General features: G+C 47.6%; 2 protein-coding genes across 2 annotated transcripts; both read right to left on the bottom strand.

Annotated features, from left to right (window-relative positions):
• Positions 1 to 6,276: 6,276 nt before the first annotated feature.
• On the bottom strand, positions 6,277 to 9,786 carry LOC135375460 (uncharacterized). Its single transcript, XM_064608152.1, has 2 exons — positions 9,726 to 9,786; positions 6,277 to 7,376 (listed from the first exon to the last, which is right to left on the bottom strand). The coding sequence occupies exons 1-2, from the start codon at positions 9,729 to 9,731 to the stop codon at positions 6,639 to 6,641; spliced, it is 744 nt and encodes a 247-aa protein (XP_064464222.1). The 5' UTR covers positions 9,732 to 9,786; the 3' UTR covers positions 6,277 to 6,638.
• A 3,492-nt stretch (positions 9,787 to 13,278) lies between these two features.
• Positions 13,279 to 15,087, bottom strand: LOC135375452 (neprilysin-1-like). Its single transcript, XM_064608145.1, has one exon. The coding sequence runs from the start codon at positions 15,085 to 15,087 to the stop codon at positions 13,279 to 13,281; it is 1,809 nt and encodes a 602-aa protein (XP_064464215.1).
• Positions 15,088 to 15,964: the final 877 nt, after the last annotated feature.

The raw sequence follows: 15,964 nt of genomic DNA, 5'->3' as shown, positions 1-15,964 counted from the left end.
GTCTCCACGCTCGTCATCTGCAGCTCTCCTGCACGCCTGGAAGAAGGCTGCCGCCTTCTGGTCAGGACTCTGGCCGTAGCGTGGAACATTTTCCTGGAGGACTTCAGCTAGCAACTCCAAAAAGTTATCCACATGGTTCTGGTAAACAGACTTGGACTGCCCTTTGTTCCAACCGTCGCAGACATAGGCATAGAAGTTGTTGCAGGGGTCGGTTTGTTGGCTGATGGTCTTACGGAGCATGTTTTCGAGTGCGCTGCAAGCTTGTGAATCGCAGAGTGAGTAGTGGACACTTTTCCGGACGGTACTGCCACCAACGGTGAAATAGATGGCAACTCCGAGCAATAGAAGGGAGATGATAGAAATGACGACTCCAATGATTTTCTTTCGTGGAAACGGTCGAGGGGGATCTGTTGGATGAGCAGGTGGTGATAAGGATTGCAAAGCCCTGACAGCAAATTGGACGATTTTCATTGGCTGCGGTTTTGGATTTGGACTCGTTGGAGTTACGGCCTGTTATGTTGAAAGAGAGAAGACAGTAAGATATATCAATAAACCTTCCGTTTGTACCACTGAGCTCTACAGTTTGATCATTGCAATGAACGCCACTTCCAGGCATACTTGTAGAGTAACTGAATAAACGACACGGATTGAGCCCGTTTATAGTAGCAGGGGTGATTAGTGTGGTGGAAGCGGGGATTTGCCCAGTATCTGAGTATTTTTGCAGAGCCATGTCGGAATTCGGCAGGAAGGGACGCCTGCTGTTTACTACCCTACTTATTCATATAACATATATGTTCTATGTTGCGAAGCCTTAATGAAGTGTTAGGGGGGGGGGTGCGGGGGGGGGGGGGGCCGAGGAGTCGAAGGGACACCTTGGAAAATCTCCGTCCGGGAGGAGTGAAGTGTTCCCGTCCGTTGGTACACTATAAAAATAAGAACTTCACCACACTTCAAGGTGGAGGCAAACCACTGCACAGAATACCTTTGTCACTCACAATTTGTGGAAAGGGAGGGGCGTGCGCCTCTTTCTTTTATGTGATTCGAGATGGTGATTGGTTAAGAGCGTGCTATTGTGTGAAGTTCTGTTTTTAGAAAGTATAAGAAAGCTTCACATATATTTTATATGTAGTTTCATATATTTGCATGACGACACGACGTCTCTCGAAAGGTCTACCACATCTACGTTCTCCCCAATTCGGAAAAATTCAATTTCTCTCGAATCAAATTAATCAAAGTGCTCCGAGTCCAATGTCATGACAAGATCTCCTCCGAGATTATGCAGCGTTGAGTCCATAACGTTCAGACAACCAGATTTTTCAATAGGGTTTTTTTAAAACGTTAGGTGAAACAGCCCGTATATTTAAGCCCTAGTGCTTTACGGTAAAACCCAGTAAAATCACAGATTGCACAGATATGGGTAACAGCCGAAAAACTCCGGAAACGTAACATCCACGGGAGAGCGCTACGCACAGTCGCTCGGCATCTGGTGTTCTTCTGAAATGCGTCATGCGCCCTTTTTTTTTCGGCTCATTTTCAACCCGAAAATCGGCTTTTCCAGGTAATATCGCACGATTTTAACGTATGTTGCACTTACTGAAGTAAAACCACGATTTTGAAAAAGCATAGAACCCGAAAAAACTATCTATGCAGGGTGTTTGATAAAAAAAATCGTATTGAAAGACTTGTCTGAACATTGTGGGAACAACGCTATTTAGCTCGGGGGAGATTTATCTGTTACGCGCGTTTGTCAAATGTAATTCACGAGAACTTGAATTTTGATCACCGAAATTTGCCAAGACCACCTGAGTCTTTTTTTTTTTTTTTACAGACAGAAAGCTTATGCCAGATTTACCCCTTTGTATTATAAACTACATTCACTATTATACAATGACAATGTCCGGAAAAAGATTCCGCAAACTGTCGTTTCGATGCGTGGATGCCGGTTGCATTGCCGGCTGTATAGTTCGTGAGGTAACGTGCGTGTTCTTCGCTACGGATGTAGTTCCGTAGCGGGACTTATGGCTTTTTTAAACAAACGGAAGTAGACATCAAGTAACGGATGGTTTTACTAGAAAGATGAGAAAATAACTGATGAAATAAAACAAAAATCAACGTCCTATAACGTACGAAACATACAAAAATTGAATTTTATCGCTCGTTTCTTCGAGGCAATCCGCCATCTTGGTTGAGGACCTTCTGACCTAAACCGAGGCACAGTCTCGACGCCCGCACCGCGTACTGCGAGCCCGCCCCCCCCCCCCCCCCCCCATATCTGTAGAACCTAACTTGACCTAACCTCACTAAAGTGAGGTGATTTAGCCCCCTACCTTTCGCAAGATGAGAAGTTTAGAATTCGTTAGGCTTTGCACTCCCGTGTTTCTCCAGCGCCAGAAGCGCATCAGATGGGGTTGTTCAGATGCATATAAAAAAACTTCTATACACACATTCTTGTAATTCTTTTTTTGTATTCGCTACATGTTCATGTCTCACTTTAGTGCATTGTTTCGCTTCTCAACACTCCGGCTAATTAGAAAAAGCCATAAGCCCGTCTACGGAACTACACGCGATGACACAAACACATAAGCCTCCAAAGTCCAAGAACCCGCAGTGTAACGGTAGCATTCCTGATCTCAAATGAGGAGGCAGAGTACTTACCGCCATAATCACTTGATGCAGGGTGGCCTGGATGGCTTCAAAGTGGACAAAATGGAAGAACAGCAAGGTGATACCGAGTGAGTCAATTCTGGCTTCGTACTGAACGGCTGAGCACGCGCGGTGGTGCACTGACCGCGCTGACCTCGATACTAGAAACACGCGCTTGTAGCTTTCTTCTAATTACCGCCCGATTTCATTGACTATCATCCCGTCTAAAATGCTAGAACACATCGTTTTCTCATGTAATAATTTCTTTCATGGTAATCAACACGGCTCTCCGCAAGGTCTACTCTTGTGATATCCAATGGACCATTTCCACGTACGCGTCGTTCTTCTTCCTTCTTCTTCGTCCCACGGAGAATGGCCATTAGCCCCAAGGGAGATGGGCCAGCGCTATGAGGATGAGTATGAGTACTATGACTTGACGGTGAAAATTTGGGTGGAGAATGTGAAGGTTGGTGGAGAATGTAATGGTTGAAGTGGTGGAGGTGCTGAAGTTCGCTTGTTTTGGCTCCATGGCACAAGGGCAAGCATCGTGCATGTCGTGGTTATTTGCATAATTGACATGTAGAGGCATTGTAGTATTCATTAGTAGTAGACATTGTAGTAGGGTCATTGTGTAGTAGTCAGTGTAGATGCGTGGCTGTGTGTTTGACCGTAGCTTTCCATTCAAGGTAAGTAAGAACCCGCGGAGTTGGATACTCTACACTGAAAGTGCGGCACGAAGTTACACTTGGGGTAAACCAAAGCAATCAGATGCCGTTGTAACCTTCGGCCACCCTTTTCAGACTTACGTTGCTTTGACTCGCCTCGTGCGAGGGAGCCACCGGAATTTCTCAGACCTAATGAGCTCCTTCGGCGTGCACGTGGTAACGCTCAATGGGTGATTGTGGATGCAAAGGTGGGATGATGCAAAGATGGGCTAGAAGCGGCGAACGAGCGAGAAAGGAAATATGCAAGCCCAAGCGCTACCGACCTATCCCAGCTGGAAGTGCTGGAGGCTCCAAACGAAAGGAGGGCTGCTAGGGATACGGGAAACCCCAACAGACGGAGTGGAAGACTTATATAGGCCTCTCGAAGCCTAGCGTAAAAGCTGCATTGCATGAGGAAGTGCTCTACCGTCTCGTCCTGGCCACAGTGGGGACACGCGGGGGATGAAGAGCTGCCGGCTCGGTGAAGATAGAAGTTGAGGGGGAGGGCGAGGCAGCGAGCGAGCGTCAGCGAGACCTCTGACTGCCGAGAAAGACAGGAATTCGGCTTCCACGGGTAGCACAGATGGGCGTACTTAGGGCGCAAAATGGGGCCAGAGGATAGCCGTGCAAAATGTTTGTATCTGGCGACACACACATGTGCAAGGGTAGGCAGCAGGCCAATAACCGCCCCAGAGAGGGACATTTTTGCGAGGGAGTCAGCGGTCTCGTTTACAGCAAGCCCACGGTGACCAGGAACCCACGTTATGATGATATCCCGTATGTGCGAGTGAGCGAGCGTAAGCAGAATGGAGCGCAAGTTCTGGGAAGGGGTCGCCAAAGCGGAAACGACTGAGAGTGAGTCTGAAAGCAAGAGCACCCTTTCCCAGGTGGGCGGGACCCTTTTGAGAGCTTGAATCATGGCGAGGAACTCGCTATGAAATGGAGCGGTGAAATCTGGGAGCCGCACCGGGAGCTCGAAGTCAAGCTGAGGGAAGAAAAGGCCGACCCCAGAGCGCTCCTCTGAGACAGAGACGTCAGTTGCGACCACAAGATGTAGCGGAAATTGATGAAGATGGTTCGTTAGCACTGTCTGCAGAGTACGCAAAGGAGCATGACGAACACTCGTGGGGAAGATGTCAATGACACTCACAGAGGGAGGGTCCAGCGGGGCCCCAAGTGGGAGGACATCCAAGAGCGAAACCTTTAATGGGAGAAGGAGTTGCTGGGCGAAAACTAATTGCGGAGTATTTCTACGGTGCCACTGGCGAGTTAACCACAGCCGAGCATCCATGAGAGCCGCATTATTTGACAGCGCAAGGGGGTTCTGGCGCTGAGACAGGAAGATGCTCACAGTAAGTAGCCGGAACCGAGCCTTGAGAGAAGGCAACCGGGCCTTAAGGAGAAGTGCATCATTAGCCGAATACCGGGGAAGGCCCAAGCAGAGGCGGACGGGCCCGCCGCTCCAAAATGTACAGTTTGGTTAGTCGCCAGTCAGGCAGAGAGGAAAAAAGGACTGCACCAAACTCCAAAATGGGTCGCACGTAAGAACGGTACACGTAGAGCAGGGCATCCCTACGCATGCCGACACCGGGGCTAGAGCACCGGTGGAGGACGCCGATTGCCTTCGTTGCCTTTAGACACAAGTGATCTATGTGGTGACGCCAGCTCAGCGAGTCGTCGTACCACATCCCCAAGTACTTGAGCTGCTTAACTTGACGGACCGATTGCAGGCCAACTTGCAAGTCGATGGTGGCTGGAGTGTTCAGCGGGAACACGAGCGTGGCCGACTTGTCCACATTCAGGGAAAGGTGCATAAAGCTCAACCAGGCTGCCAGGGTGTCCAGGTAGGCTTGAAGCTTAGCGTACAACTCCGACAATGAGGGCACCGAAGCAAAGAAAGCAATGTCGTCCGCATACGTAAAAGTTGTAATGCTCGGGTCGCATGGGAGGGAGCTCATCAAAACATTGAATAATATGGGAGAGAGAACCGATCCTTGGGGGACACCCCTACTCTGGAGTAAGATGAAGAAACTAAGGAACCAGCAGAGCAGAAGAACGAGCGATCACAGAGGAAGGCCATGACCCAAGCAATCAGGTAAGGGGGAGTGTTAGCGTTCATTAACTCCTGGAGGAGCACCAAATGCTCTACGCTGTCATAGGCGTTCCTGGCGACGAGAGATGATGACAAATTAACACAACGTGGGCGTAGCTGGCATTTTTTTAGGATATAGCAGGATAACATTTGTTTTGAATGGTACAGCCTGCTCCTGTGGAAGCACTCAACACGTGATACACCCCGAAAAAGTACACAACTTGTTAAGGCATTGAAAGTTCTGTGTTCCAGCCTCAGAACATCAATTGCCGTCATCTTGTTAAAGCATATTCGTAACACTCATGTTTTCATGCCAACTATCACGGCGACGCTTGTAGAATTCGACGGAACACATTACAGGCATTGAGAGAAGCTTGAAAGCGCATGCGCAAACACCGGCAAAGAGAAAGATCTTGGGGACGGAGAGCGTGACACGTGAGTTCTTCGTCGCCATCCACTCGAAACCATCTTTCTTCATGCGCCCAACGGCGCGAATGCAAAGCTCCCTCTTCGTTCGGTGATGCTTTTACGGTGGGAAGCGGAAGAACCATACACCGACATTTATGCCTTTCATGTTTCGGCAGTTGACATATTATTTATAGGCATTGCGAGAAAAAAGCTTCGTCAACTCGCATCACAGCCTACAACATGTTTTCATGCCAACAAACATGGCGGTCGCCACCAGAAGTGGCTGGGCATGCGCATATGCGTACCCAGAAATGGTCCATTATCCTGCTTTATTCATGACATACAGTGTAACTTGGACCATAACGTACGCACTGACGCCATTCTTCTTGATTTTCGTAAAGTTGTCTTTACTGAATCTTCATCCTCTTCTACAAAACTGGCTCAAAAACTATTTGCATACAGTCGTTAACAGTCGTGACACTGGGCGATGATTCCCTCTCATCACCACTTCCTGTCCTATCTAGCGAACCGCAAGGGTCAGTACTCCGTCCTCTTATTTTTCCTATTTTTATCGACGAACTACCGACTAGCACGTCTTCAAGCATTCGTCTGTTCGCAGATGTGTACTAGACCACTGCACGGGCCCAATTTTCAGGCCCGTGCCCGGCCCAAGCCCTACATCTTCTATAGATTTAAAGCCCGGGCCCAGCCCGAACACAACTCCGCCGGCCCAGACCCAACCCGTACCCGACTGTTTTGATGCTCAGGCCCGGTCCCAGCACGCCTCCGCTCTAAATGTTCTCGAAGCCCGGAGCGGCCCTCTTCTTGTAGTTGGAAGCTTCTGCTGCACCTGCATGAATGACCAATGCATTTCCACTGTTTTCAATATTCAAAAGGTTCGTTATCCTAAGGATCCTGAAAAACCTGGCCAATGACAAGAGTACGTCCGCCTTCTCAGAGATGCTGGGCCAGTCTACGTTGCTTTCAGAGAGAATATTTCTGAAGCCGTGCGTATCTCCACGATTCTTCCTTGCAGCCATTCTGCACGCTTGAAAGAATGCTGCCGCCTTTTCATGTGAATTCTGACCATACCGAGGAACATTTCCCTGGAGATTGTCATTCAGAAGCGCAAGAAAGTGGTCCACGTGGCTACGGTAGACAGACTTCAACTGAGCCCTGTTCCAGCCATCACAGACGAAGACGTAGAAGTTGTCGCACGGATCAAGATGGTCGCTGATGGTCCTACTGAGCATTACTTCGAACGCACTACAAGCTTGCGAATCGCAGAGCAGGTAATGTTTCCGGCCGCTGAAGTGCTTGATGACAAAATAGGTTACAACACCCAGCAACAGAAGTACCGGGATGAAAAAGATCATTATGCGTTTGAACTTCTGTGCCGGGGAGCGTTCGGAGCTTGACGATGCAGGTGGTGTCAGCACGTACAGGGCGTTGATTGCGAATTTCGTGAGACGCGTGGGTTTCCGAGGTAGTTTCAGTTGAGACACTGTACGACTGGTTGACGGCGAGGCCTGTTGTAAAGAAAAACGTGAGCTGAAAAACGAAACTACAGCTAGAAATTCAAACAAACAAACAATTGTACATAACGAGAAATAGCCGATGCTAGCTACAAACAGAGAGGACCGCAAACGCATCGGCCGTAACGACGAAGGACAAAGGAGTTATTCAAGACTTAGTGGTCTTGTTCGTGGAAGACACTCACGTCGCCAACGAGTGTAAAAAAACTATCACTGCGTTGCAGATCTCAAAGAATCTGAGAAACCATCTCTAGCCATGCGTGTTTAGTGCACTGCTTGCCGTACGTACTATGCTCCAAATTTACTTGTCTCCAAGTGTACGAGTTTTCACGAAACTCAATAGACAGAGTGCGACGCCAAACGGGGCATTCTCTTCGACAGGAACATACACTTATCATGGTAACAGGTAGCGTCGCACACAAGCTTATGTAGGCTGTAGCAGATGTGTAGTTTTGTACAATATGAGAGAGAGAGGGATGTGCCTCTCTCGCACTGCCACATTTTCTGCGTAAAGTAACCATCAAACAGGGAACCAGATTGGCGTTGGACTCTTGGATACGATATCATTTCTTTAAGGCACATTTGGTGCCTCCGGTTCCTTTATGGCGCTTCAGTGGGGAGATTTAGAATAAGTTGAAGAATTAGAAGACATTAGCAGATTGCAACGTCTTTACGATAACGATTCCGAAAACATGATAAGCCAAACACCGAATTCATTCAAAGTGATGGCTTCCTTTGATCACGACGCTGCACACGTGGGTAACGTTAGACTGGGTGGTGTCAGAAGGTCACGTGGTACGTGATATCCTCCCATCAGGGCGAGACACTCACCACTGAACGCCCTTGTTCAAAGCACTGCGGACGAGGCCCAAGAAGGCCGAAACAGCTGTCCACTCATGGTGGCGTGACGTTTCGGACTTGTACGGGCACACGTTCTACATGCAGCCAAAGAGCCTCGGCTACTTTTCCTCACTCTAAAGAACATCACTCTTGTTGCACTGTGTTTTCAGTGGTGAGCCTCTCACCCTGACGGGAGGATATCACGTTCCACGTGACCTCCTGACGCCACCCACTCAAACGTTGCCCACTGAGCACTGCTGAAGAGGCCCAGCAAGAGAGAAGCAGTAGTCCGGTGCTGGTGTGGCGAAATGGAAGTTGCAACCACTTGTAAATACAACATCCCTCAAGATCCTTCAAATTAAGGAGGCAATCAAGGAGTTTGTCAATTTCTCTAAAATCCTGAAACCCGCACGTATACGTTCGAAATACGATGTTTGAAATATTTAATGTTACGATGAAATTATGATACGATGTTTGTTTGATGTTCGAAATACAGGAAGTTTGGTGTACAAATGGGCCGAAACCACTGTAATCGGGAGCGCATGCAGGACAGCGCTCATTTCACTTGAGAGGGTCACGTGCTTTGGAGGGATGGAGATAATTAGCATAGGTGCTGGTGAAATACATAACGGGCGAAATATGTAAAAACCTGGCCTGACATAGCCTTGCTGATGGATGCACAGTCCACGTGAACACAATCTCCAAGTGGTGAAATATGTAATACCTGGCCTGACCTAACCTTAGTGATGGTTAGTACAGTCACAGACGCTCAACATGAATAGAGCCTGCAATAGCACGCACCCGTCCATTTTCATTTCACTTTTGAAGTCTTCACTCACTGTCTCGACACTATAACCTATGTTTTGTGAAAAAAAAAACATTTTCTACATCCTCAGATCCAGATTTGCTGATCCAAAATTTTTTCAACAGTACAAGACAAAACAGGCTTTCCTCTCCTTTCAATTTGTAGAAAACCTGACTGACCTATCCTGTGAAAACAAGATTCCCCCCACCTCGTAAGAAGTCATAACATATACTGCGAAATTCCTTAGCACACGGCTCCTTATTCACCAATTTTCCTCCCCAGGCGGCCCTCACTGTCAACACTTCTCCGTCTTTCAAGATGGCGGCCTCAACATCTGTTAGGCTTAACAAGGCCGTCGCTGTGGATGGCGCCTTCAAATGGTATTTTACAAACGCACATGCACAACTTTCTACTCAAGACTTTTTCATAATTCTTATGTTTTCAGATACCATATATCACCTTCGTTCACATCGAAGCATTCTTTAAATTTCAAACGCACTTGATAATTTAATAAGCCCACCTACGGAACTACACCGAAACTAAAACAGACTCCTCAGGGTGAACGTAACACGGCCGACACTAAACTCCCTAGAAATTTTAATCCCTGCAAATTTTAAGCATATACGGAGTTAGATAAACCTTTTGCACGACAGTTGAGAAAAACGGGAAACCCTTCGTAGTAGCGGCGAATTACTTACAGCCATGGAGCCTGATTGATGGTTCAACGTAGCCCTTCCAGCTGGTTATTGAGTAGCTCCTGGAAGGTAATAGTAACTGAATGAAGCCAAGTCAGCCAGAGAAGACAGCTGAATTGATTCAACATTCGTGAGCGCGTGGCGGCTATGCTCTAGACACGTCTTCCTCTATACTACTCTCGTTCTCACCAAAGAAATTCATTTTATTGTCACTTCAATTACTTTATGTACTTTCTCTTCCGGTCTAATATTTAATAATGGTCATTTAGATTACATGATTTTAAAATTATTTTATGTCTTCACCTCACGCGTTCTACCAAAAATGGTTTGCAGTCGACTTGCTTGTAGTCGTTTAGGTCATGTATCCTAACCCATGGGCTACGACTGTCAAACAAACACGGAGGCTGCACTTTACTAATAGTGTCATCGATAAACTTGCTCCGGAATTGCCCCAAAACCATCGGGGTGTGTCAGCGGAGGCATTATCGAACATGAAACTGCACCGCTCTGGTGGATAGTAGCGCGCGCCACCTAGAGATCTGTACTCGTTGTGGCTCGTAGGCTGCGCGACCCGTAGCGAGCGGCACCTGGTGAGCGCCATCGATGCCATGCTGGCGATTGCTGTCTGCCGCTACTTGTCCGGCTACACCTGGTTACTTGCCAGTTCCACCTTCCTACGTGCTTCCGGCAATCGCGACGATGCTTCTTGGGATTGCACTCTGGCGCTCGGCTGATTTTCACGGTGTGGGTGCGGGGCAACTCAGGTGCATTCTTTTCACTTGCACCTCCTGCCCCAGATCCGAACTGGGTTATTTGCGTGCTGCACTTTCCTATTGAAAAGAAAGGCGTTACTAATAAAGTTCCTTTTAGCAGGAAGGTACAGTACCCGATAGTACCCGATAGTACCCGATAACCCGTCTTGCTTGGAGTCCAAGGTGGAGTCCAGTTCTGGAGACAACAGTGCCTCCCTGTGGCCGGTGCCGTCGTTACATGTGTGACCTCGCTTGCTTTGTTTCGCGCATTACATGGTTGCGTTCATTTATTGAACTCGAGCAACTCGAGAGAAGAGCACTTTTGGTGGGCAACCGTAATGACTCCATGGCATCCGTACCACTCCTAAATAGAACTAACATCTCCTTTGCGAGTCAGGTATCCTTGGGCTTGGAACTAACGTGATGTGTTGGTGGGCATTTTCAGATGTAGTTGCTCGGCGGAAGCTCATAACAATATGCTTTTCTGGTTTTCTGCGTATGATGAAGGTGAAGTGCGCGAGTCAGCTGCAGCAGCTCACCCTTTCAATGCCTCCGTGGCACCGGTACCTCTCCTTAACACAACTAACATCTCCTTCCCTATTCGAAAAAAGCGACATCAGGTCTGATGTGATTTGGAACACTGTCTTCATGCTAACTCCAGCTGATATTATAATCACAGCCGCTCTGATGCAGATGTTAAGATCAGCTGATGTTAGCATCAAGACAGTGTCCCAAATCAAATCAGATCTGATGTTAACATCACAGCTGCTCTGACGATTATGTTAACATCAGAGCTGTCCGGGCTGGTGTTAACATAATGCCAACATCAGAGCTGTCTTGATGCTGATGTTGACATGATATTCGTGATTTTCCTGTCACATTTCGGTAAATAACAAGCTCTAGCTGGCGAAGAGTAATATGAAATCGCGCCACCTTTCACCGCCCGTAACTGCTCAGAGCAAGCCCCACTCACGGGGAGCTCAGCGTCGTGCAGTTTCGTTTCTACTCTTCGCAGCGCTAGTTTCTTTCAGCTACTTCGAGAGACGCAAGTTCCAAAATGCCTCCTAAGTAAGACCTGAGGTATTCTGCAATAGCATATGGTGATGCTGCAAGTAGTCAATGGAGCTGCGTCCAGTCAAACACCGTGACACAATGGCCCAGTGCATCTATTGCAAGTGTGAGATTTATGAGAGGTTGTCAGACATATAGCAGCTAAGTTGCAAAAAGACGAGACGGCATCGGAACCTTTTGCAAGCAATAAACAAACCACATTCGGTGCTTCCGATGACGAAACAAGAAAAAGCTCTGCAAAAGATGTTGAAGGTTCCGAATTTCATTTACTTTCTCTCCTCCATATCCACTCAGACTCATTTCGTTATGTCCTCTCTTGGTCATCTTAAGCTATGGCGGGCTAGAAGGCCCGCCATACTTAAACGCTCAAACGCTGAAACATCCTGGTAGGCCTGTCACCGCATTGTTTCATAACGTGCAACGAACAAATACAACATTTAATCACACGTTGAGGCGATGATGACAGCAGAAATGTACACGGGTCCTCTAGATCCCGCACTTATATATATTACATATTATATATTATTAAGCTGATGTCACTGCAGCCGGTTGTATACGAGTCGAGACGTCAGCTCCGAGCCAAATAGTGCCTGGGAACGGGGCCAAACTTTCGCTGTTTCATGACGTCGTGTTCCGAAGTCTGTACGTCAGGATGTCGCCCAGTTAGGGTGGGTTCACACGAGGGACGCATCCCCGGGATAAGCCCGCGGCGCGCGGTGACGTCACGTGGACGGAGGAGTCCTTGTCCCCGCCGAGCATTCACACGGGACGAGGGATGGGAGCGGATAAGTCCGTCTCCAACTACACTTATCAGGTTGCGTGAATGCACTTTGCACTTTTCTGCACTGTGGTTGAACAGGAAAGAAATGAAAATTTGTACGTTGAGGTACATTGCACCTGCAGCATTCCACAATGCAGGGAACTACTGCACTAGCGAAATAAAAAAGAAACTGCCGTCGTCGATGACAACGTATATTTCGCGGTCGACGCCATTGCCTAGGAACTGTGTTGCTTTGCCGCGGAATCATAAAATGTCCTCTTCGTTGAAAACAAGCCTGTCTTCTTAGTCTCTTCCTTACTCTGAACTGGGCCTTGTGCTGGGAACAGTGCTAACAGTGCTGTGACAGTATGTAGCGCTCCTGCAAGGTTCGTAGGGTAAGGTTTGTCGACGATTCTCACTCCCTTGCTGAACATGCACGAATAGCCGCACCCCATTTCTGGTGGTGATGAGTGTAGTACAGGACGCAAAACTGGTAACACGACACGAGCTCCATTTTATTCAAACATAGGTGCGCTCTGGAAACAACCGCGTAGCACGGAGGAGCTAAGGCGAGCCTACAGTTCGCTACAAGTCGCTGTGGAAGATGATGCGCAGCGTGATTACTAGTGGATGAAAAACAAGGACTGTACTATAAACAGTGGAAGAATAAATTGAAAAATATACTACATCTCGAACGTCACGCATGCTGTCCAGCCTGCTAAGGGATGAGGACTAATGTCTGATATTTAGAGTAGTGTAAAGATTAATATCCCAAGCGAAGCCTTTCGTTCACGCTTGCGTTCTAAGCAGATCATGTGACCTATTGGACGAAAGATCAGACCAAGAAGGAAAAGAAAAGCAATATATGTGTTATTGATACCGCTTCAAGAAAACATATTTGAGAGTTACATGACACTCCATTCAGATTATTTCAGAGTATGGTATCGTGGCAAGTAAGAGAGGTGGCTTAGGCTCATGACGTTGGAAACAGCTTGCACTTCTCGTCAGGATTCATAGCTGTATTCCGTCGGCAGCCGAAAGCTTCAGAAAATTCCTTGAGGTGTTTTAAGGGCTCGTTGCACCGGAATTCGGGGTGAGCTTCTTTAGGCAGGCCGCACAGAATATAACATGTGGTCACGAAAAAAACCTCGGCAGATGTTAAGTCACGCAAACTACGCAGTCGAACGTCGTCAGCAGGACCCACAGAGTTCCGGTACGCCTCCCAGGTTACGCGTACCGCACCTGCTGGATGAAGCACCTGCTCACTGAAGTTGCCGTCAGCAGAGGTGTTCATGATACAGTCTCTACTTTCGTCAAGCGACCAATAGTAATGGGACATTCCCAAAGCAGCCGAGCCGATCAAGGACCCCAAAGCACCATACTTGACCGCTTTGATGACGTGAAGGTCGTAAAGTGGCATCATCATAGCGTAGGGCGGCAGCAGGTATGTACCTTCGAGATCGTTGTAAAAATTATACGTTAGATGTCTTTCGAGTAACCTGGGCATGAAATGCGTGCTGATCACTTTCCAAAATGTGTGGAGGCCCCGAATAACTTCCTCCCAGTTCTGGAAGATGTAAGGACCCATATCGGCGATCTTGGAAAATGCGCCGCTGAAGTTGAAGTGTTCAAATCGGTCTTGGTACGTCGTGAGTAAACGAAGCTTCTTCCGGAAGACGGAATCCGTGTAAGGTGAACCTGGTGTCATCTTTCCGTATATCTTAGGAAAAGCAACGCGGCCAATGTCGTCGATAATGTTACGTACGTCCTTTATCGACTCCGCTAGTACGTTCCCCTTCAAGAAATTGGCGTAGACAGGCCATCCCAGCATGTGTTCTGTAGTCACGAAGCAGTAGTCGCGGTTTGTTATATCTGTCAAGCTTCCCGGCTGAAATGGCTCGAAGTCGCCGACATATGCACTAAGGACTTGTCGATTGATGAAAGTGGCGCACTGTTGTATCATGATCCAACCTACTTCGTAGTGCAGGTGCTTTTCATCGACTATTTTCAAAAGCCCGCTGAATGCGCGGATGTAATCGCTGTCCCCGTCGCTGATATTCACCGGGGCATTTGCGGAAAGACCAAGTTCCCGTGTCACGAGTTTTAACCAGCGCTCGTAAGGAATCTCGGCCGTTAAGTTTGCCAGGTCGCTCAGGTTCTTCGGAAGGCTTTTGACGGCTGCCTTGGTATAATTTGTTAGATTGCCAAGTATCGAATCTTCAACTTCCACGAATTCAGAATATGGAAGGAATTTTTGTTCTGACATGTAGATACCTTTGGTCGCATTTTGAAATGTCTCGTAGTAAGTCTTGTAGTCATACGTTCCCGGGTTTTTAATTAATGTTGCTCTACGCTGGTATTTACTAGCTAACATAGCGCCTCCGGATATGACCAAGCTGCCTTCGTTCTTGTCGATGTTCAGAAGGTTCCTGATCCTGAGAGACTTGTAAAATCGAACTAGTGATCTGAGGACGTCCGGTTTCTCAGAAATAACGGGCCAATGCACGTCGCTTGTGTGAAGTATTTGCCTTAAACCCAACATGTCTCCACGTTCGTCATCTGCAGCTCTCCTGCACGCCTGGAAGAAGGCTGCCGCCTTCTGGTCGGGACTCTGGTCGTAGCGAGGAACATTTTCCTGAAGGCCTTCAGCTAGCAACTCCAAAAAGTTATCCACATGGTTCTGGTAAACAGACTTGGACTGCCCTTTGTTCCAACCGTCGCAGACATAGGCATAGAAGTTGTTGCACGGGTCGATTTGTTGGCTGATGGTCTTACGGAGCATGTTTTCGAGTGCGCTGCAAGCTTGTGAATCGCAGAGTGAGTAGTGGACACTTTTCCGGACGGTACTGCCACCAATGGTGAAATAGATGGCAACTCCGAGCAATAGAAGGGAGATGATAGAAATGACGACTCCAATGATTTTCTTTCGTGGAAACGGTCGAGGGGGATCTGTTGGATGAGCAGGTGGTGATAAGGATTGCAGAGCCCTGACAGCAAATTGGACGATTTTCATTGGCTGCGGTTTTGGATTTGGACTCGTTGGAGTCACGGCCTGTTATGTTGAAAGAGAGAAGACAGTAAGATATATCAATAAACCTCCCGTTTGTACCACTGCGCTCTACAGTTTGATCATTGCAATGAACGCCACTTCCAGGCATACTTGTAGAGTATCTGAATAAACGACACGGATTGATCCCGTTTATGGTAGCAGGGGTGATTAGTGTGGTGGAAGCAGGGATTTGCCCAGTATCTGAGTATTTTTGCAGAGCCATGTTGGAGTTCGGCAGGAAGGGACGCCTTCTGTTTGCTACCCTACTTATTCATATAACATACAGGGTGTTTCAAAAAACGTGTCATTCGGACTTTATAAAAAACGGGGCGACGGAAAAATACGGGTTAAACGGCATTTGTGTGGCAATTTGCCACCGTGTAAAAATATTTTCATTTGATTTTAATTAAAATAAATTGAATTTCTTTAATTGAACTTCAAAATTTCCCAAGTCAGCCTAACGTTTTTTTCACAGAATTTGAGAGCCCGTAGCGAACTTAGTCAGATCCACCAAGAAATCCGCTCGATATTGCAAATGGAACTGCCCAAAAAAAGTCCCGAAGTTGAGGCTTCAGAGTTTCGGGTATTCAACAGCGCACCAAATCAGTCG

The sequence above is a fragment of the Ornithodoros turicata genome, unplaced genomic scaffold (assembly GCF_037126465.1).
Source record: "Ornithodoros turicata isolate Travis unplaced genomic scaffold, ASM3712646v1 ctg00000864.1, whole genome shotgun sequence".
NCBI classification, from domain to species: domain Eukaryota; kingdom Metazoa; phylum Arthropoda; class Arachnida; order Ixodida; family Argasidae; genus Ornithodoros; species Ornithodoros turicata.
Note: the sequence above shows the minus strand (reverse complement) of the source record. Positions and strands in the feature narration are given on the sequence as shown.

What these genes read in the sequence shown, in the direction of transcription:
- LOC135375452 (XM_064608145.1), bottom strand. Translation starts at nt 15,087, where the DNA reads ATGCTCCGTAAGACCATCAGCCAACAAATCGACCCGTGCAACAACTTC.